Genomic DNA, 21212 nt, shown 5'->3' with positions numbered 1-21212 from the left:
TGGCATTCCGGTGAAGCTTCCACTCACTGGAAAAGGGGAAAATAATCCCATTTTTAAAAAGGGGAAAAAAGAAGACCCAGAGAACTACAGGCCAGTGAGTCTCACCTCTATGCCTGGCAAGATCATGGAGTGGATCCTCATGTAAACTATACTAGGGCACATGGAAAATAAGCAAGTGATTGGTGACAGCCAACATGGCTTCACTGAGGGCAAATTGTGCCTGACAGATCTGGTGGCCTTCTACAGTCAGGTTGCAGGATTGGTGAATAAGCAAAGAGCAACTGACAACATCTACCTGGACTTGTGCAAAGCATTTGACACTGTCCTACACAACATCCTTGTCTCTAAATTGGAGAGACATGGATTTGATGGCTGGACCACTCAGTGGATAAGGAATTGGCTGGATGGTCACCCTCAAAGAGTTGCGGTCAATGGCTCAATGTCCAAGTAGGGAGCAGAGGTGAGGGGCGTTCCTCAGGGGCTGGTACTGGGACCGGTGCTGTTTAACATCCTTGTCAGTGACATGGACAGTGAGACTGAGTGCACCCTTGCTGATGACACTAAGCTCTGTAGTGTGGTCAACACACTGGAGGGAAGGGATGTGCCATCCAGAGGGACCTGGACAGGCTGGAGAGGTGGGTCTGTGTGAACCTCATCAAGTTCAACAAGGCCAAGGGCAAGGTCCTGCCCATGGGTCAGGGCAATCCCAAGCACAAATACAGGCTGGATGGAGAGTGGATTGAGGAAAGACATGGTGGTACTGGTGGACAGAAAACTGACTATGAGCCAGCAATGTGCCCTCACAGCCTAGAAAGCCAACCGTGTCCTGGGCTGCATGAAGACAATTGTGACCAGCAGGTCGAGGGAGGTGATTCTGCCCCTCCACTCTGCTCTCATGAGACCCCACCTAGAGTCCCGTGTTCAGCTGCGGGGCCCCCAATATAAGGACATAGACCTGCTCAAGGGGGTCCAGAGGAGGCTACGAAGATGATCAGAGGGTTGAGCCACCTCTGTAATGGAGACAGACTGAGAGAGTTGGGGTTTTTTAGCCTGGAGAAGAGAAGGCTTCTGTTGGAGACTAGCAGCCTTCTCGTACTTCAAGGGGACCTACAGGAAAGATAGGGAGGGGCTCTTTATCAAGGAGTGTAGTGATAGAATGAGGGGTAAATATTTTAAAATGAAAGAGGGTAAATTTAGATTAGATATTAGGAAGAAGTTCTTTACTGTGAGGGTGGTGAGGCCCTGGCACAGGTTGCCCAGAGAAGCTGTGGCTGCCCCCTCCCTGGCAGGGTTCAAGGCCAGGCTGGACAGGGCTTTGAGCAACCTGGGCTAGAGGAAGGTGTCTCTGCCCATGGCTGGGGGTTGGAACTAGATGATCTTTAAGGTCCCTTCCAACCCAAACCATTCTATGATTAAATTTTATTTTAGTTATTAAACTGTTCTTATCTCAATCCATGTGTTTTGCGTTTTTTTGATTCTCCTGCCTGTCACACTGGGAGTGGGGAGGAGTGAGCAAGTGGCTGTGTAGTGCTTAATTGATAGCTTGGGTTAAACCACGACAGGGCTCAGTCCTACTTTTAAAAGAGTTGGTGGTGCTTTGCCTCTCATTCCGACAGAAGCACGGTCAGCATACCTGAGGAAGGTATTTAATTTCAAGATCATCTTCAGAATGGAACAGGGGCCAGCTGACAGTCTCTATGACCCAAAGGGTGCCCAGCAGAGACCACCGTAAGGGAGATGATAAAGTAGCAAAAAGGAGATGGAGTGAAGCATGCAGAAGAATCAGGCTCACAGCTACCAAAAAAACAAGTGAGAAAGCAAAGCCACCGAAAGCTTTTACAGCAATCACTCTGCTCAGGCAGCTGTCCCATGCCGTCTGGCAGAGAGGCACAAAGGGGTGAAACTAATGCTGCCGCAGCTTTCTCTTTGAATTTTTATGCTGCTCTTCTACCTAGGAAAGTCATGCATGGTCCTCCAAGGACTAACTTCCTTGCTCTGACTGCATTAAACTCAAATCCCTATGTCCCTGAAGAGGAGCAAAGACACAAGAAACTGCTCAGGGGAACAGGACTTGGGAGGGAAGAGCTGCAGAAAACACTCTAGCCTCAGATCTGTAATCCTCACTCAGAAGGAATCGCATGGGTCTCTTAATGGCAGAAGGTGTAGCATGGACCGTGCTGAGCTGTCTGTAACCACACGAAGAACAACTCCATTATCCGTACTGATAAATTACTCACATGGGTTTGTCCGAGACCTGTTAGCAGTTTCTCGATTCCTGGGCATGGACCAGCAAGGGAACACTGTCAATTGGCAGTCTGGATTATGTCACATTTTTTGGATGTTTGAAGTGGGTTCTTCTGTCCCATGCACCTTCAATAGACAAGTCTAGATACCATCAGAGGTGGTACTAGATGTATACCAGTGAAACAGTCCTTTAGAAAATATTGCAGTGGAATATTAACATATCTGGAGATAGCTGTGAGTGCAATGAAGCTAAACAATAACATTTTTTTTTTTAAATTGTCTTAAGGGTAGGCTTCTTCAAGCATAATAGAGGCTGCAGAGGCTGCTAAGATGTAAATAAAACAAACCCAAACTGATTTTTGAGGGTACAACTTATTTGCTCTGCAATCATGCTAAACTGTTGCTACAAGTAAACTATAACTACAGGACTTCGTTTTCTGGGATAACACATTAATATAAAAGAAAAAACAAAAACCAGCCAACTAAAGACCAGGAAGGGACAGGAAAGGGCAGGAGCATCCTGAGACAGGGTAAAACAATCTTTACTTTCTCACATGGAGATGGATAAAGGAATTTGGTGAAATGAAAGGCAAGGCTAGCCTGTAACCTCTACAGAGAGAGTATGAGGAGGTAAATATCCCCTTTATGCCTAAACTGAACCAACCTTATTGCCTAAAAAAAAAAAAAAAAAAAAAAAAAAAGTTACAGGTGAGGAGAGTGAGGAGGAAAAGAGAAAACTTTGGATTACACAGGCTGTCCTTTGCCATGGCCACAAGAGTTTCCTGTTACTGCAGTAAGGAAGCAAGAGCTATGAAAACCCAAACACAATGTCATGGGCAGTACAGCTCTGAGCTGTGACTAACGTCACTGTGTTTGGCCCTGGAGAAGTGAAGAGGGGTGTCACCGTGCCTGGCTGGGGAACCCCTCTGTGTCCCCTTGGCTAGGCTCAGCAAGCAGCAGGATGTATTGGTCTGCAGATGCTTTGAGTCCCTGAAAAGATACCGACAGGCAAAGAAAACATGCCACACACGTTGCCATAAAGAAGTTGATCTAATTAATTTGAAATAGGCTTGAGCAAGCCATTAAATTACAAACAAACTCTGAGTTAAGTGCTGCCAAAAGCCTGCTGACAACAGAAGCCATTACAGAAATTGATCTGTTGGATCTGCCCTTCCAGAGGCTTGATCCTGCACTCCCTGGGACCCTCTGCCACTGGCCCAGACCAGCAGAGCAATAAGCTGCCCATGCAAATGAAAGTACTAGGAGTGAGAGATGGATGACCGAGTTCCAACCTGGGGGTGGGCACATTCCCTGTCACAGCACAGGAGTCCAGGACCCCATGTAGGCCCTCACCAGATGATCTACATTATTATTCACAGCAGCTCCCCAAGCAGAATGTTATTCTCCCCTGCTTTTCCTAATTAATAATGATGGAAAAACTTGTTTTTCCCAGATAGGTTTTGCCACCATCGCTGTCTCACATGAAGAAAGTTCCCAATAAAATTCTGAAAAAAGGTGAAAATGGATGATGGACCTGCCAGTACAGATAGACCACGGGGCAGAGGAGGTGCTCAGCATATCTTGCTCTACAGTTACCCCACAGCTTTCTGTTTGCCAGTTACCCAAGGACAATACTCTGATCCCTTCCTAAGCAAGTCACTCCCCACAACTCATCAGGACTGAGTGTGAACACCAGCTGGCAACGTGTAAACAGCTCTGAATTAAGCTGCCATAATTGTGAATGGATTTCAGAGCTCAAAACCTGTGGAAGTCCTCAGGTTCACCCCGAACATGTGCAACCTTCAGGAGTAAGGGACAACAAGCAGAGCAATGCTTTCTGCCTCTGACATTAGGACACTTGCTAATATAGCAAGCCATCTGGAGAGTCTTAAAAATTAAAAAGAAGGGGAATCCTGAACGAACCTTGGTACAACCTTCACTTCTAGGAGACATGAACATGGAATTCAAATTAAAATAAAGTTTTTGTAAAAACAATGTGACATAGAAATGACAAGTGATTCAGTCAAGAAACCACATGCAATTCATTAAAACCTCAAGCAAAAACATAAAGCCGATTTAAAAATAAATTATTCTAATCCAAAATAGAAATTAAAACAGGACATGTGTTAAGACAGTCTGATGGCTTCACTGGCTAAAATGCCTCAGAGATTCACAGTGTGCTGGAGGAAGAAGAGAACATCAGTCACTCACAGCGTTCTCCCTGGCTTTACGTGCGTCACAGGGAAAAGAAGCAAGCCTCTCCGGGTGGTATTTCATTGCCTTAAAGGCACTCATTTCTCCTCACATCTCCTTGGCTCATTCTCCAGCAAACCTTCCAGGAGCAAACACACCAGAGGTCCTACATGGACAGTTGTCCTTTTCCCTGGCTGCTCCTGACTCATTTCTTTAACACAGATCATTTTGCTCATGGTAGAAACCAGCAGTATGTGACCATGTACCTTAAAAGCTGTGGGGGAAATACTTGCTTTACTGAAGCACAGGCAAACTTTAGCTGTGATTTTGGGAGGGCCAAAATTTCGGTTCAATTTTTTCCTGCACTTGCACAGGCTGTGTTGGGCTAGCAGTTAGGTGGAGGTGGTGCATTAGCTGATGCAAATGGAAACAATAATGAGAAAAGGAAAAAAAACAACAAACCACTTTAAAAATATTTCAGCTGAATACTTGTTTTCTGTGGCAACACATGTGGTAACTTGATGTAGGCCTTCCTTCCTGAATTTTGACCATCAATAAAATGTACATTTATTTATATGGGTTTGAGCCTGCTAGAGATCTGTCTTGGCTCCCTTCCTCAGGCCAAGCTCCATGGCTCAAGCTTGCAGTGAGGTTCTCCTCTCCTCCAGCTGTGTGAAATCTTGAAAGGCACTTAATGAACCAGACACTATTAATATTCTCTTCCAACATCAGAAAGCAGTAATTAACTCTTTGAAGACTCATCACAAACTGCTTTATAACTTTCACTCCTCAGAGGCAGCTATGTAATCTCTTTGTGATTTTAAAGAATATCTTTCCAGATTAATTACTTTCCGCGTTTGGAAAAAAAAGTTCAAAGTCCTGGTTCTGCCTTGGAGTGTGCATTAGTGACGTTAGATGTGTCATAAAAATTTCAGAGCACGAAACACGTTATGCTGCAATACTTTGCAATTACAGATTAAAAAGTCACCTCACCACCCAGGGCAGCAGAGATGACTGCAGGTTGAAAAGCTAGCAGGCACACTCACTTTATGGGCTCATAAATGCAGCGTGATGGCTGAGCTACCTAACACAAAAAAGACAACAAAAATCCAGAGTTGGTAATAGCATGCTGAGCAGATGCCTTAAGTAGGTCATTCAACATGCCAGGCCTCTAAATGTTATTTGGGAGTGAAAAACATTATTTTCCCACTTCAGCGAGACTTTTTTTCCCTGTCATGTGGAACTAACCTTTTGTGCTTAGTACTATTATTAATTTATTAGCCTTTTGAACGTCTAAATTGTTTTGCTGTCTGTGGCCTACATCTGAGAACCAGTTGAGGGACAGTGCAGCACAAACGTGTGTGTGTGCATACACATACATGTATGTGTATTTTGAAGAGAGACCTGATGAAAGAACAATTCTGTCTACGTATTTTTGTCAGTGAGAAGAGCACAGAACTGCAAGGAGTGTATTTTTGTTATAATTAAATGTCAAACCTTATGAGTGATGACTACGTAGAAAAAGTGCTAAGTGTATTTCTATTGAAATCAATTAAAGGAGACAATGATTTTCTTCCCATTTAGATTACATGACTCCAGCACAAACTGCTGCAGTACAGTGGAGCTCTGTCAGTCCGGTCTCATTACCTGAGCAACTGCTTTCTGTTTGCCTAATGAAACTGTCCTGGACGGTGCTACTTTTCCTAAGAGATGGACTCACTGTCAAACACTTCTGCGCCCAACAGGGAATCACATATACTTCCAGCAGATATGAAGTTTGAAACAATCCCCTGAATAACTTTATGTAACAGGACTTAGATTGTGTCCCTGGTGTCGAAAGTAGCATGATCTATTTTGTGCCTAGGAACAATACACAGAATTTCTGCAAAGCAGGCTCTGACTCAGCACATCTTAATGCAATACTAGAAATAAGACTCCTCCCAAAATAGTTCTTGAGTAAAACTGTATGAGACATCATAGGTGGAGTTCATCTGATGTACCCTAGGCATTTAAAAGTTAGTAATTATGGACTCTCAAAAGTCAACAGAAACGGGATGGTTTTCCCATCCCAGACTGGGTACTGAAGAGGGGCCAGATAATTGCCTTCTGGAGGAACCTTTTCCTCATGGGCTTTAAAGGTGACCAGTGACTAGCTTGGACATCATCACCCAACTTTTAGTGAAATTAACTCCACCTTGCCTGTACCACATTAACACAACCTTTCTTTACTTTTCCATCCACTCTCATGTAACATTCACACATGCCCCCAAGCAACATTTCCTTTCCTTCTGCAAAATCTAAAGTTTCTTAAGAACTGCTGTTCCTTCTTGCTTTGAGTCCCTGCCCCAGTGGCAAAGTCCATGTACCTAACGCTGAGCTAGAGAGCAGGTATCTGTACTGGGGGACTGAGCTCCACGAGTGTTTCCACCAGGGTGACTTCCTATGCAGGGCCCTGCAGGGGAACCAATTTTCCTTAAAATGGTGTGTGGGAGAGAAGAACAAAATCCATGAAAGCCCAGACAGAAGGCTATTCCCTATATGCATCCCTGAACTAAAGAACTGAACTCCAGCACATTGCCCTGTCAGGAAAAGATACATATGTGCTTTTGCTGTACACAACCCTGTCACAGTTAATGGGGGAAGGGGAGTCCCAGGAAACTAGCTGAAGTGACAGGTTCACAGTTTTAAGAAGGAAAGAACACATTTTGGCACAATGTATGTGGCATTATCTTGTCCCATGAAATCACTGTCAGCAACGCCTGAGTAGAATTGTCATCACGAGACTGTAGCTGATGGCACGTCACGGGCAGGCGAGATGGCAAGGGGGGATGCTGAAGTGAAAGCTTGGAGGACATCTTATCAACAGAGAAGTGATAAACTAGAAATCCCAAACTAGCTTTCAAACCCCAAAGCCCTTCTTCAGGTCTGAAGCAGAGTTAACAACCTTCAAGTCAGAGGTAAGCTGACAAGCTGGAACCAAACCTTTTTATAATTCAGCTCTTTCAGGCTTCAGCACAGAGAGAGGGGAACTGTAATCCCATTGCATCTGCTTTTTGCCACGGTTATTTTGTGCCATACTTGGTATATTAATGAGCACAAGGAATGCACTAAAAATTAAATCTCCTTTGAAAGAAGCATTTGTAAGATACTCCAATGGCTAGAGAGAAACTAGACTCAGAAAAGTAAAATTCTAGCTGCATTAAACTCCTGTTACTGCATAGGCTAAAATCGTCTTGTGAAATACTGAGATGTGTCTCAGAAGCTAGAGGATCACAGCTAATGCTCAATAATCTATAAATCATTGTTATGAGATTTCTCTATGCAAATGAAATTTATATAACCCTCATCAATCTTAAAAAAAAATCATAAAGATTAGATTTTGCAACTGCAATGCGAATTAAAGAATCCCTTAACCTGTTTTCAAGATATGTCCTTATAGCTAATTAATTTTTAGATGGAGTGTTCTTTGAAAGGACTAATGGATAGTGAGCATTTCTGATTGATTATAAAATGAGCAGGAGGGTTTAAGAAGTGAGCTGTGAATGTAAAATCACTACCAAGCTTTATTAACCTTGCCACATTAAAATTCCAAACTATGCAAGTGAGAGAAGCAGGTACTTTTGCTGAGTACATTTTATTTATTTAACATCAATAAATTTCTCTCAGTTGGTTTATGCCATGTAGATCCATCAGGCTGTCCTCTGACCTATATCTTAGCAGGTAAAAGACTAAACCTCACCTCTGAGGAAGCCAGAATCTGGATTTTATAAAATATAGACTATAAAATAAAACTTTATACATTATGTAATTGGGAAAAAAAGCCAAAACCTTTGTGAAGAAAACCAAAATAAATGTAATTCATATGTCACACTGCTAGGACTGATTCTCAGAGCTGCACATCTCCTGGTAACGTATTGTGCCATCATTAACAAACAGCGACAACATTTATTGAAAGGCCAGTTAATCTGCAATGGTCTGAAAACATCAAGACTAAACTGGGGGTTGTTAAACACTGCAAACAGTCTGCAATCGCTTGGTGAAAGAAAGGGTAAACAAGAGCTGTGCCTTACCCGTTTCCTCAGATTGCAGGTGAGTGTGAGATTCCTTGAGAATGAGTTTGCAAAAGCAGTATAAAAGTCCAACACTTTAAGCAAGGCTTCTCGTTTAATAATATGTAAATCGCAGTATGTCAGAGCCCGTACATTGGCACACGCGTGGGCCAGACTGGTTTCCTTCCAGAAGATATCACCAAACACATCACCTTTACCTGAAAAACAGCAGGACAAATTTGTTAAAAGGTAATACTTACGCAGTGTTCTTCAGCACACAATTTATTTCTTCCCAAACTGTCTTAAGCTTCCAACTACTCTAACAATAAGCTTCCCACTGTGAAAACTAATAGGGGTAAAAGTTTTAAAAGTATCTGAGGTACTTAAGTATCCTTAGCAGTAGCCCCAGGTTTGTAAGGTATTTATAGATTGCTTTGTGAAGTGTCACAAAGCATAAAGTCCAGATTGTAAAGGTCTACTTGTAGCTGAAGATGCAGGTAATGGACTTTTCAAAAGCTCCTGACTATAATAAGCACTTAACTAACGTTCAGGTGATTGAGTATATCTGAGGGTCTGTTCCTAAGTGACTTAGGAGTCCTGCTCTTACCAAAAGCCGATGACATCTAGGTTCCTACACCACCATGCGGTGTAGTGCAATAGCCATCTTCCAGGGCCCAAGGACCACATTTTTAAGGATATTTAAACATTTCTAATTCAGAATTTCCTTCTGAAAAAAAACACCCAAAAATGTCCCTGAGACGTTCAACCTCTAAATAACCAGCTCTAAATCTTAAATATATCCATAATTCTAGTTCTAAACCAAAACGCATCCATTCATGCTTAAGCCTGTATTTAAATGTTTGCTGAGTGTTTGACACCTGAGACACCTGAATGTATAAGTAACTTCAACCAGAAGTGAAAATTACACCTGAAGGTTATTTCTGCATTGATAGGCAGTGTACCAGAACAGCTGATGCCAAGAATCTGTGCATTTTGAGGACTCAGGATAGATGTAGTCCATTCCCATGGACAGAAGAGCTCCAAGGGGTGGAAGTGCATGAGATGTACTCTGACATACCCCAGTCTCCTTTCCTCTGCAGGGAATCCACACCCCCAGACAGCCGTGCTAGACACATGCTAGGGCAAGTCAGGAGGATCAGGATATCAGAGTCAAAATCACATTCCAGACCCAACCAAGACACCAGCCTGGATGGAGACTGGAGGGACATGCTTTCAGGTTTGGACCCTGTGGTTGCTCTAAGAAGAATGAGTGGCAGCAACAGAAAGCACACTGAAACATCCAAAAGCTGCCTCTTGCTGCCCAGCTGCTTGTCAGCCACGGAGTGGGCAAGGGCCATAGTGTGTGTTCTGTGGCTGACACCTCAAGTCCTGAGACAGAAACCACGGTACAAAGGGTATTTTTTGTTTCAGATCCCAGTGATATCCAAGCTCTTTATTTTAGAAGTTATTAAATCAAAACCAAAATCAGTATGTCAGTTGTGATATCACTATTGATTTCAGGTACCTCATGCAGTCCCTTGGTGATGGTTAGTGATTTTATAGTTCTGGGATAAAAGGGCAATACATTTTAATATTTCCTCTTTTAAGAACTTGTATCGTTTCACTCAACTCTATTTTGGGAACACAGACCAGAGAAATAATTTATCCAACCTTATTACTTTTGGGGGTCAGAGGCTCTATTTCTCTATTTCCATTTCTGCTTTAGGTATTGTATCCAGTAAAGCGTATCTAACATTTCTCATGCAGAGTGAAATAAACTGTGCAAGTCCTTATCTTCATTTCCTTGCCTTTATTTTCTAACAAAAGTCTATATAGCAGAATCATCCCTTAGAAAGGTTATAACTGCGTTCTCATTGAACTACTTTTAATTCCTCATACTTAAAATTGTAGTTAACTACAGTACATGATATAGCCGGTATAATTTATAAAACAAGCTGCTTTAAAATGCTCTCCTTATCACACAGAGTATTTTCTAGTAACATATAATTTATCCAAAGTATAGTATTGAAATTACCCTTTGCAGTTAATTGTCCTTGTCTATACTTACAGTTCAAAACCTGGTTTACAGACATACTCAGCAGAGTTACATAATTTATAGTAAATAGACCATTTCTGAAATGCACAAAATTGCTTAATGGATTTGCTCTCTGAGGTGGACACAGGACATAATGAAGTCTTGCTTTCAGTGGCTGAAGAGTGCAGTTAAAAAGACAGAATTCAATAATAGGGACTATTACGATTTTCTCACTGAAATGTGAGAAGGATACTTGTTTTCTTTCCAAATTTAAGGTAATACATAGTTAATTTAAGCCAAGAGGTTGAAAGCCATGGATTCTCACTCTGAAATGCTGCATGATGGTGTGTTACAGAATGTGTACCCAAACCACGGCTAAATGAAATCACCATTCATAAACTTAGGAAGACCTCATTGTCTTCACTTCACTGAGGCAGCAAACTGCACTGGGTCCCTCAGAAAGGCTGGGACATGATGAACTGAACCTATTCACTCCTCCATGACCCATCAGTCACTGGATTTGAATAGTGATGCTATAAACGCCTCTTACATTGTGATTTATTCTCCTCAGAAAATATAAAATCTTGAAAGTGTTTAAGGGTTCTTGAATTCAACGTTTCCTACACATGCTTCCAAGTCTCATTTGCTTGTTATAAATGTGCCAAGGAATGTACTGAATGAAAACAAAACCAACCAGGTTCTCCAAAACAACGTGTCTTTTCTCATAAATACAGATATTAATGTACTGTACTTCATCCCTATTAACTGTCGTTCACTGAGTAGAGAGCAGGAATTATTCATTCAAGTTTAATTTTACACAGTGCAACTAAATGAAAAAAAAAACCTTCCGAAGTTGCAACAGCAAATTTAAATGGTGGGTCTGAAACACCAGCTACTTGGAGGCATGTATATGTTGTACACTTGCATGGCATGTGCACCCCTCCAGGGAAAGCCCAGGGCTGGGCTGGGAACACAGCGACGCTGGGGGCTGATGCAGCCTGCAGACTTTTCGAAGCCTCTCTCTAGAGATTTCTTGAGAGCTTGTTACCTCCCAAATCGGCAGTGCCCCGAGTCCTGAGCAGTGTTAATACCCCTCCTGAGTGGAGGCAAAGCTCTGGGAAGTCCCCTTACCCCTGCTCTCACAGTGCCCAGAGCATCACTGAAAAAAGCAACGCCGTAAATTACAGTGGGAACCACTGGGGTACATTTTGCACTTGTCATGAGGAAAGGGAAGACAAGAGTCAGGATTTGGATATTAAAGCTGACAGGAACATGGGTGTAAGGATTTGAGGACTGAAAGAACCACAGAGTCCAGGAGGACACGTGCAGGGTGTTACTGACAGGCATAATTTTTGCTGAAATAGCTACACTGGTATAATCCTAAATATGTAGAAAATTTTGTACATTATGTACAAAATATTTGTATGAAATATGTATAAAAATTTGCTGGTGTATTATGTACGTATGCCTGTACATAAAATATATATTCATGCATGTTTGTATATATACTTAGAGATTATTTCTATACACTATTCCATCTTTTATATTACAATAACTCTCCATACAGAAGGCTGGGGGCAGATGTTCTCTGCAGCCTCGCACTATGGACTGACATGCCAATTTGTGAGACAGCAGCTCTCGTCTGCACCATGGACTGACCTGCCAATTTGTGAGACAGCAGCTCTCGCCTGGACCTTTCAGGCAGAAAAAAATCTTAAGGGCCTTATGAAACTGCCCAGGAGCTTGCAAAGGGAATGAAAAAGTCCTTGGACTCAGAGAGGAAAGATGCTTGTTAAACAGTGTCTCAGAACCCATATAAGGCAAAATTTATCCTTCTCCAGATGGGGATGGAAAGTGAGCTAAGAAATATCCTAGTAGATATAAGAACTTGATGGGGCCTTTGGGAGAAAGTTTGGACAGACAGTGAAAGAATAAATTCTTGGTGGAAAACAGCACTAAGGAAAAACACCTAAAAGGGACCAAGATTACTTCTTAAGGTGATAAGGTGTTCTTCTGTGCTGTGAAGTCCTAGCTAACAGACCAGCTACCTTAACCCCCATTTTAAAACATCTCCAAAGTCCCATCAGCCACACTAGCAAAAGACAGACATGATGAATAACGTGGGCTTTCCATCATGTTATATTCAAATTTTCTGTTGCTTATGAAAAGCAAAGGCTGACTTTGTTGCAGAATGAGTAAAACTGTATCATGTAGAGAAAACATTCATCAGATCAGCTCAAGTACCAATAGCCATGAAGCGATGACAGCATGCACAGGAGTGGAGGTCAGTGACCAAATATAAAGTCCCTGCAGCCATAATTACATATACTGGGATGTGTATTCATAGAAATTCACCTGTCTGTGTCTATACATCTGTGGTGAAACCTCTGGCTGCAGAACAGATCTATCTCAAACTGATGTCAAAATCCAGTGAGCAAGGAGGGAATCAGCTCCTGTTACACAGAGGAGCACGTAGTCCTGTCATGGTTCAGCCGTAGGTAAAATCTGTAGCTCCTTCCCATGGGATGTCAGGGCTGGTTGCAAAAGTTTACAAAATGATGGGATGTATTCATAGAAGAAAATCTATCTGTGGCTACTAAACACAAAAGATTTCCTTCTGGGTGAGGAAGATCTTAAAACACAATTCAGTGGAGAGTTGGAGAATATTCTGGGGAAGTATCAATGTTTACTTACTTCACTTTCCTACTTTCTCCTGCACAACCACTATTGGCCATTTTTGGAGACTAGCTGCTGGGCTGGCTGGATTTCTGGACTTAGCTGATACAGCTGTTTATGTCTGAAGAGGGGATGTGGAGAAGATGGGGGTGATGTAGTGGTGCAAATTCATCAGCTGCCCCCTGCCATCTGGGACATCATTGCTTCCTGTAAGCACAGCCTACGATGTGCAGAGATGACTACTAGACTGTGAGAGAGGTCTCCTTGCCTCTGTCAATGTTTTAGTCAAAACTTTAGCATTTTCTGGGGCATCCAGAAGGGCCAGACATCACTGGAAAGTCAGATCAGAGCTGAGCAGTGACCAGTCAGAAATCCAGCTCTACAGGACTCCACATTAACATGTGAAAGGGCAGAATGATGAGAGAAAACAGCATTTCTAGCGTTTGAAAGACTGTCAAAATAGTCAGCAAAGAAACAGTAAGAAGAGACTGTGCCAAAGAGCTGTCCACACTGGCAAAGGTACTTTCCATTATTTAACACTGTGCAACCTTCCCCATCTGCACCTAGAAATGCAAAGAAATTTACCTTTCTTTCATTCATGACTGCTGCAAGAAGAGCAGAAGGTGTGTGAGTCTATCTATCATCTATCTATCTATCTATCTATCTATCTATCTATCTATCTATCTACCTATCTATCTCATCCCCTTGTCTCTCTCACTGTTAGTGCAAGTCTCCTAGTACTTCATATCCTTCTAGAAGCCCCAGCTCCTGGATACAGGGTATCTCCATTTTGATTTTATACAGAAATAAGTTTCTATCTTTCCTGACTTAGGAAATAAACTTGAAAGCATGACCATTCCCACCATCTTCAAAACTCATAAGCCGTCAGATTACCTCCAGCCGTTAGTCTGATTTAAAAGAAATATATCATAGGATTTTTAAATAATTTTCCTTTTCTTGTGCTGCCAGGACTTTTGAGTCCCTGGATTTGGCAGTGAAGCATGCAGGTCTAATTCAAAAACATTTCAATTCAGTGAAAGGAATCTTTCTGACATTGAAGGCTGCAGATCACATCTATAACACACCAGCTGGCACTAAATTAGGATTGATGTTTCTTATTATAGTTAACTGTCATTCAGATAGAGACAAAAATATTTTAAATTTACAAAATAATGTGAAAAATTGAATCTTCCCTTCAAGTCTGTCAGTACAAACTAGTAACGCTTTTGAACAAGCATCAGTAGGACTAAATTTTACATGGCACTACATATGCCAACTCAGACCTGGAAGATACAACTTATTCCAGGGCATGTGCTTAAGATGAACTGCACAGTGCAGAGCAGCACGTCACATTGTTTCTCAGACAAGTAATCCTTCAAGTATTTTGTAAAATACTGTGAAATTCAGCACTTAAAAACCAACCTCCGTTACATGAATTATTGCAGTCCTGCTAGGTGAAAAAAACCTCAATTCTTTCCTTTATGAATCTTTTTCATGTTAGTTAATTTAGAACTTTAACTCACTGGAACAAAACGGACTTTTCCTATAGGTGGAATGGGACACAGGCTGTTTGGTAAATTGCTACCAGGTGCATGTTACTAACCTGGGGAAACTCTCACAATTAGTCTGCCTTGGTTTCCTTCACATGAAAACCAAACCCCCTCCCCCCCCAAAAAAAAAAAAACAAAAAACAAAACCAAAAACAAACCCTCAGGATAAAATATCAGCAGCTGATCTGTCATATGGGAAATTCTGCCACATCCATCTACTTGAGAAGAAACCCAACCTGCAACTAAACTAATTAAAATCACAGAATTAGCTACTAATACTATGAGATGGAATTGGACTGGCAGTTTTTCATGTCATACAGTGCTTCACACACAGTCAGTCTTGTCCTGCACAAAGCACATGACCAGTTGTGTAACAGCAAGGAAATTCAAAGTGCTGATGCATGGATCCTAAACACCAAATTACTCATGCCAGCAGGTGAGAGCTATGGAGCTCCCGGGGCTCCTGCTCACCTAAATGGGAGCTGCTACTTGCTCAGCCTATAAAGAACTTTCCTCTGTAGGACACTTAGTCTTTTGACTTCCAAACACATGTAAGATTAGGAGTAGGAAAAGACTCATCCCTATTTTCAGCTGTCATACCAAATTCAAAACATGCTCTTGTTTTCCTTAACTCCTCTGATACTGTGTAATATCCCCTTCCCAGACCAAACATTTGGAAATAATTAACGAAGCAGACCTTTAATAAGCGAAACTCTGGTTTGCCTAAAAACAATAAATCCAATAAGCAACAGATTGCTCTGGGACTATATGCAGAACATGCTGAGAATTAACATGCAACACATAAAGGCAAATAACAATTTAACTGAATAATATGAGATCAGGACCCTAAGTGTGTCTGAAACATGAGATGTTAAATCTATATTTATTCTGTTTTGACTATCAAAATTAAATTCATTCAGCAGCAGCCCCCACTAGGATTTCACTGCTCAATATATTTTTATTGTTATGCAGTTCGAGCAATATTTTTGATCAATTCCTACAATCAACATTTGAGCGCGGTGGGTCATTATTTTTCTGCTGGCAAAATGACTTCTTTAAACTTTGTTAATCAATGTGCCTGGTTTAAGTTACTGTACAACTCATGCAGTCAGCTGTGCAAATAGTGGGAGCAGCTTCCAGAGACTATTGGTTGGCATTGTCACTTATGTGAAACTCCTTACCAAAAGCAAATTCAGGTTAATTGCAGCAGAGTGAATTGTTAGGTGCCCTCTGCTAGCAGATGCCTCGTTTCATTAGCTTGGGGGACTTCAAACCCCCAGCCCTTCCTGAGATTTCTCTGCTAATAACACCTCCCCATGCAGAGCAGTGGCAGTTAAATTGTTTACTCCTGCTTGAGATGGTGGAAAATTACTGATGTGCCTTCTCAGGGTCACCTCACTTGCTAGGAAAGTTTTGATAATTAGAGACTAGACTATTTGCCCTTCTCCATTATCCTGGCAACTGCAGATGAGTTATGTTAAAATGACGGGATCTTGCTGTCCCCAGTGAAGCAGCATCCCATCACACCAGCTCTGCGTGTGGTGTGCTCTCTGCTACAGCAGCAGTCAGTACCTGCAAAAGGTGGGAGACTGCCCTCAAGAAATTGAGACAACTAATGAGGAGAACATAATGGAGCACCTGGGTATCTTCATTAATGAGTTCTGTAAACTGTGGATCTACAACTGGATTCATTCTCTTACTGTACCGATTTCTGCAATGCTCATTACTGCAGCAGCTGGTCATTTAATTATTCACAAATGAGAACAAAACCAGACCAGGGGAGAACAAAATGTCACAGTGCTGCAAGTTGCCCTGCCAATCACTGGGTTTCACCTGCTTTTGAGCACAAGAAAGACCAAAGCTGGGGCTGTTGCACCAGGAAAACTGCTGCTGAACAGGATGGTTGTCTCCACAGTGGAGCCTGCAGAAAGCACCTGGACAGGATGTCGAGAATCCTGAGGACACCATTTCGGCAGGCAGGGAGGGTGGATGTGTCAACCCACCATGGCTGTGAGGGAAGGGAATGTGCTGAGGGAAGATGGAGAAGAGGAAAAAGCAGGAACATCATGGAGGGATTCATGCTGGGATCTAAGTGAGCACAAAGCCCTGCACTTCAGACCGAAGCACAAATGTAAGAGATGGAAGATGCATGTTCTTAACCCATTTTGGTGTCTACCTCATTCACTTCTCTAGAATATTCCACTTTTATAAATACACCCAAACTTCCACCTGCAGGTGAGCATGGTAAAAAAAGAAACAGACACACCTTCTCTCTCTCTTTCAGCAAGGTAACACTACCATATTAAACAATCCTACACTATTAAAACAGTACCTGCAAAGTACCAGTTACAGAGCAAACTGAGGAAACGGATGGCTCTCCAAGGAGCAGAGGCTGTCTGACAGCATGTCCTGCCACCATCCTGCTCCCATCGAGAAAATTAATGAGGACAAGTTTCCAAAGGATACTTACCCTGTTTCCAATCTAGGATACTGCTGGGGGATGTAGAAGATGGACAGATTGGTAGTACAACCCCAGAACTTGACTAGGAAACCCAGTGTAATGACAGATGCTTGAAGTATTCAAAGCAGGCTAGAGAGGCTTTCACATCAGGCAGAGGTCTTTAAACCTGGTCTCCCTCTTAGGCAGATTCACTTTCCTTGCACTTGAACTTCTCAAGGCAGAACAGATCGATAAAAATTATGTTCTTCACCATCTGATCTGCAGTCACTATTTCAGGTGCCACAGCTGCCACTATATAAATGTCTTTGCAACTTCATCTGGGAGAGATTTTCTTCCACAAGTGAATTTTTAGGATATGACATCTCATAATTACTCAGTTCACTATTCTGTTAAACAATCTGTCAGAGTATGAAAAAACTCTTCAGCGTGCTCTATGAGTAGAGGAAGCAGTTTATTTTGCTTTAAGTTACATTTACACACTCTGCCAATCCCTGTGGTACAAAATGAACATAGCTCTGAGTCATGGGATTGCATGTCAGCATCCATGGCAGAATCAAAGGCCCTTACAATAATTAAAGGTAATTCACTTTAACTAGATATGGTTAAAGGTCTCTCCAGCCAAATGGAGAATAACATAGATACTAGATTTACCATGTCTCCAAGGTAGAAGCAAAAAGTTCTTACTGTCATTCCAAGCACACAATATTCATTAGTAAATGCAATAAAGTTTTGCATGTAGTCCATTTAGGGATGGCTTCTAGTTCAGTAAATTACATATTTATTTTTTGTTTCCATCATAATACCCAGAAAACCTTTTATTTGTTTAAATGCTGCTACTTACTCTTAAAAGCTTTTGTTTTTTAAATAGCCATAAGCAAATATAAGATATAGTCACTGAGATTAATAATAAAAATGAAATGATCCAGTGAGCTGAAATACAATGAATATTTTACTATGGAAATTGCAGATTTAGGAGCTTTCACCATAATGACTTCACATCTGAATACGGAAACAGATTCATTCTTACATTAAACCTCTCTTTAAATACTAGAATACGGAAAGCTGCATCAGGTGTTTCGAAAGAGTATGGATGTGCATTTTCCTGAGTTCATACTCTCCAGCTGGGAGGACCTGCGTTATGCCCTCGGGAAGCCGTCCCCATGCAGTCCCATCCACACCTGCACACTGCCCAGTCCCACCCCAGTGCAGGACACACATACACAGGCTTGTACAGCAACACGTCAGGAGGCTCCTTCAGCTACGTGCTTGTCCTCATCTCTTCTCTCCTCCCCCTCGCTACCATCTGGGAAGGAGCTGAAGCCTTGATTCACAACCAGTATTGACTCCACTTGTCTGCCCACTTCCCACATGCCAGCGAAATTCCCAAGCGTAACCCCCATCTCCCAGTGATCATCCCCATGAGATACAAGAGAGACCCATGGAGCCCTCTGGAGCCACCCTTACAGGAAAGAAGTGGTACAGAGCCTCAGTGGGTTGTGAGAGGTGCCCTAGGACAAGGCCACCCACTGGTTTTGTCCTCAGGGAGCCACAGCTCTGGTTTAAGAGAAGCTAATATTCAACAGGAGACCAGTTCTACAATAAATGGGTCTATTTTAAACAGGCAGGACAGACTATGGATGGTTTTCATGCAGAGACATCAGTTATTCCTTACAATGTTCTACCTCTGAGGATGATTCCTGACTCAACATTAGTGCTGGGCACTCAGTCCGACCACCCGCAACACCTCTCCCAATCCAAAACAAGCTAGTGAGGAGAATGTGTAAGACTCTCTCTCACCCACTGCTGGCAAACCAGACACCACAGTGGGGTGATGGGTAAGCACCACAGATGAGTGATTAATCTGGAGCTCCCCCAGTACTCAAACTTCTCATGACTGGCTGGCTAGATGGTGCATCCCTATTTCTTTGCATAGGCAGATCAGGCTATTTATTTTCTGTAAAGCCTGTTCACTACAAGCAACAATTTTGCTTCCTTGTACAGACAATTTGCAGGTGTTATTCTGGGCTAGAATACAGACAAATGAAAATCCCAGTGGAGGTTAATGTGGAAATCCTCCTGAGAGACTAATACAAAACAACGTGCATTTCCTCTACCAGGCTATTTAAAAGATGTCAAGCACACAGATGCCACTCTCTTGCTCAGAAACACTGTAACTGTGACCAGCCAGCCATAATGGGTAGAAAGAGCATTCCCAATGGCATAAAAGATGAAGGGTTTGCTCCTAGAGTAGCATCTCTGGAGACAGGATGTCTCCATCTTATGACAACCACTAGCCTCTTGTAGTCCCAGCTGATGTTAGGCAAGACTAGTTAGTATTCAAAGCTAGGCACAAGGCAAATATATCCAAGCCACCAGCATTTCAAAAGAGATCACAGTACCTAAAATAGCCACCACCTCGTCGTCTTGGATGACTTCTAGAGATCCCGAGACCACAAAGCAAAGAGCATCAACGCTTTCCCCAGCATGATAGATGAGGTCCCCCGGGGCGCAATGGATCGTCTGAAACTCCACAGCCAGGGCTCGCAGGCAGCCGTCGCTGGCCAGCCGGAAGGCAGGGTGCTCGTTAAAAACTTTCCGGTTTAGATGCACACAAATATCTGCTCTCATGTCCTTTGGGCAAATTGAGAGAACCTGAATAAAAGAAAGATGAAAAATAATGAGCTGGGAATATGACACCAGGCCAGCGCGCGCTTTATGAAATAACTGGATGGATGGATCTTAAGATCTGTCTGGGTGGATCCTGAGATCCATCCATCCATCCATCCATCCATCCATCCATCCATCCATCCATCCATCCATCCATCCAGTTATTTCATAAAGCTTCTGGTGGGAGTTTTATCTTGAATTGGGGTAGTCTTTTTCTACCCGTCTACTGCTTTCACTGCAGCTGAAAGGGTGGTGTGGAAGAAGGGACTTTTCTGTTATACTGTTCTCATTCCTAAGTTTTCACACTTGTTTTCCAGAATTGCAGGTGGCACTACTATGTTTGTGGATATCCCTCCAGACTTGGTGCCCAGACTATCCGCCCGCTGCTACGCTCAATCCCTGTAGGAGCACAGAACGGACGCTCAGAGCTGAAAGGAGCTTGAAGACATGCAAAGATGGACCATTCACAATAGAAAACACAACGTTTTGCTCACATCCAGAAAACCTAGTCTTCCAAAGTCTTGATGTAGATGACCACTTACCGACACGTATCCAAACACACCTAGGGTTTAGTTTCAGTGCCATACAGACATATAATAAGTAACCTGCCCTGGAGGGCTTACAGACTAGAAAATCCAAAGAGTCTGAGATTAGAGCAAAAAGAAAGTATTATGAAACCTCATGAAATATAAAGTAAAGGTGAGTGAAAAACTGTCCTGTGAACATGAAGATGTCTTCACAGCGGATCAATTAAATAAGACCTTCAATCAATGTCTTACCTTACATAGCTTTCCCTACTGAAATAGTAACACAAATACACCTGAAGAAAGTGAAAACGTGTGGGTCTTGTTAGGTTTGTAAACTTTAATATTTGCACATCCTCCTAAATATGCTAATGTCCTTATAACCCTAAAATGCATGGTAGCTAATTGCACTGAGAAACATATAAATCCTTTCAAAGCTTTCCTAGGATAAATAATAGAAAAGAGTATGAAATTAAGAGCACTCTATAAGTCTCATATAAAGAAGACTGCAGATCAATAGTACTGATTAATTTCTCATCGTGGAATTAATTTGGCAGCCTGTTCTGCAGACAATGTGGGAGACAGGGACACTTGGTCAATGTGTTGACTACCACTGAATAGAAGCAAACAGAGGGAGGCTCTGGTAACCCTGACTAAGCTTTGAGGCAAATGGTCATGTTAATATTGAAGTAAAGCCACGACTTTCATTTCTGTTTAATGCAGAAGAGGTATAAAACATATTATTGTAAAGTATTACTAAAGGTCCTAAAGCATAGAATAGTAAAATAGTAAACAATTTCTAGTTTAATAATA

The 21212-nt window shown here is 42.1% G+C and overlaps 1 protein-coding gene across 1 annotated transcript in view; it reads right to left on the bottom strand.

Moving 5' to 3' along the window:
* Positions 1-21212, bottom strand: part of KCNH5 (potassium voltage-gated channel subfamily H member 5) — a 147965-nt gene that overhangs the window by 22735 nt on the left and 104018 nt on the right. Inside the window, exons 8-9 of the mRNA XM_026849866.1 lie at positions 19608-19860; positions 8508-8704 (exon numbers count right to left, since the gene is read on the bottom strand). Coding sequence (XP_026705667.1) covers positions 8508-8704; positions 19608-19860 — 450 coding nt within the window. The remainder of the gene's footprint in view (positions 1-8507; positions 8705-19607; positions 19861-21212) is intronic.

This window comes from Athene cunicularia (assembly GCF_003259725.1).
Source record: "Athene cunicularia isolate RWA chromosome 5 unlocalized genomic scaffold, athCun1 chr5_part1, whole genome shotgun sequence".
NCBI lineage: Eukaryota > Metazoa > Chordata > Aves > Strigiformes > Strigidae > Athene > Athene cunicularia.
This window is presented reverse-complemented; position numbering and strand designations above follow the sequence as displayed.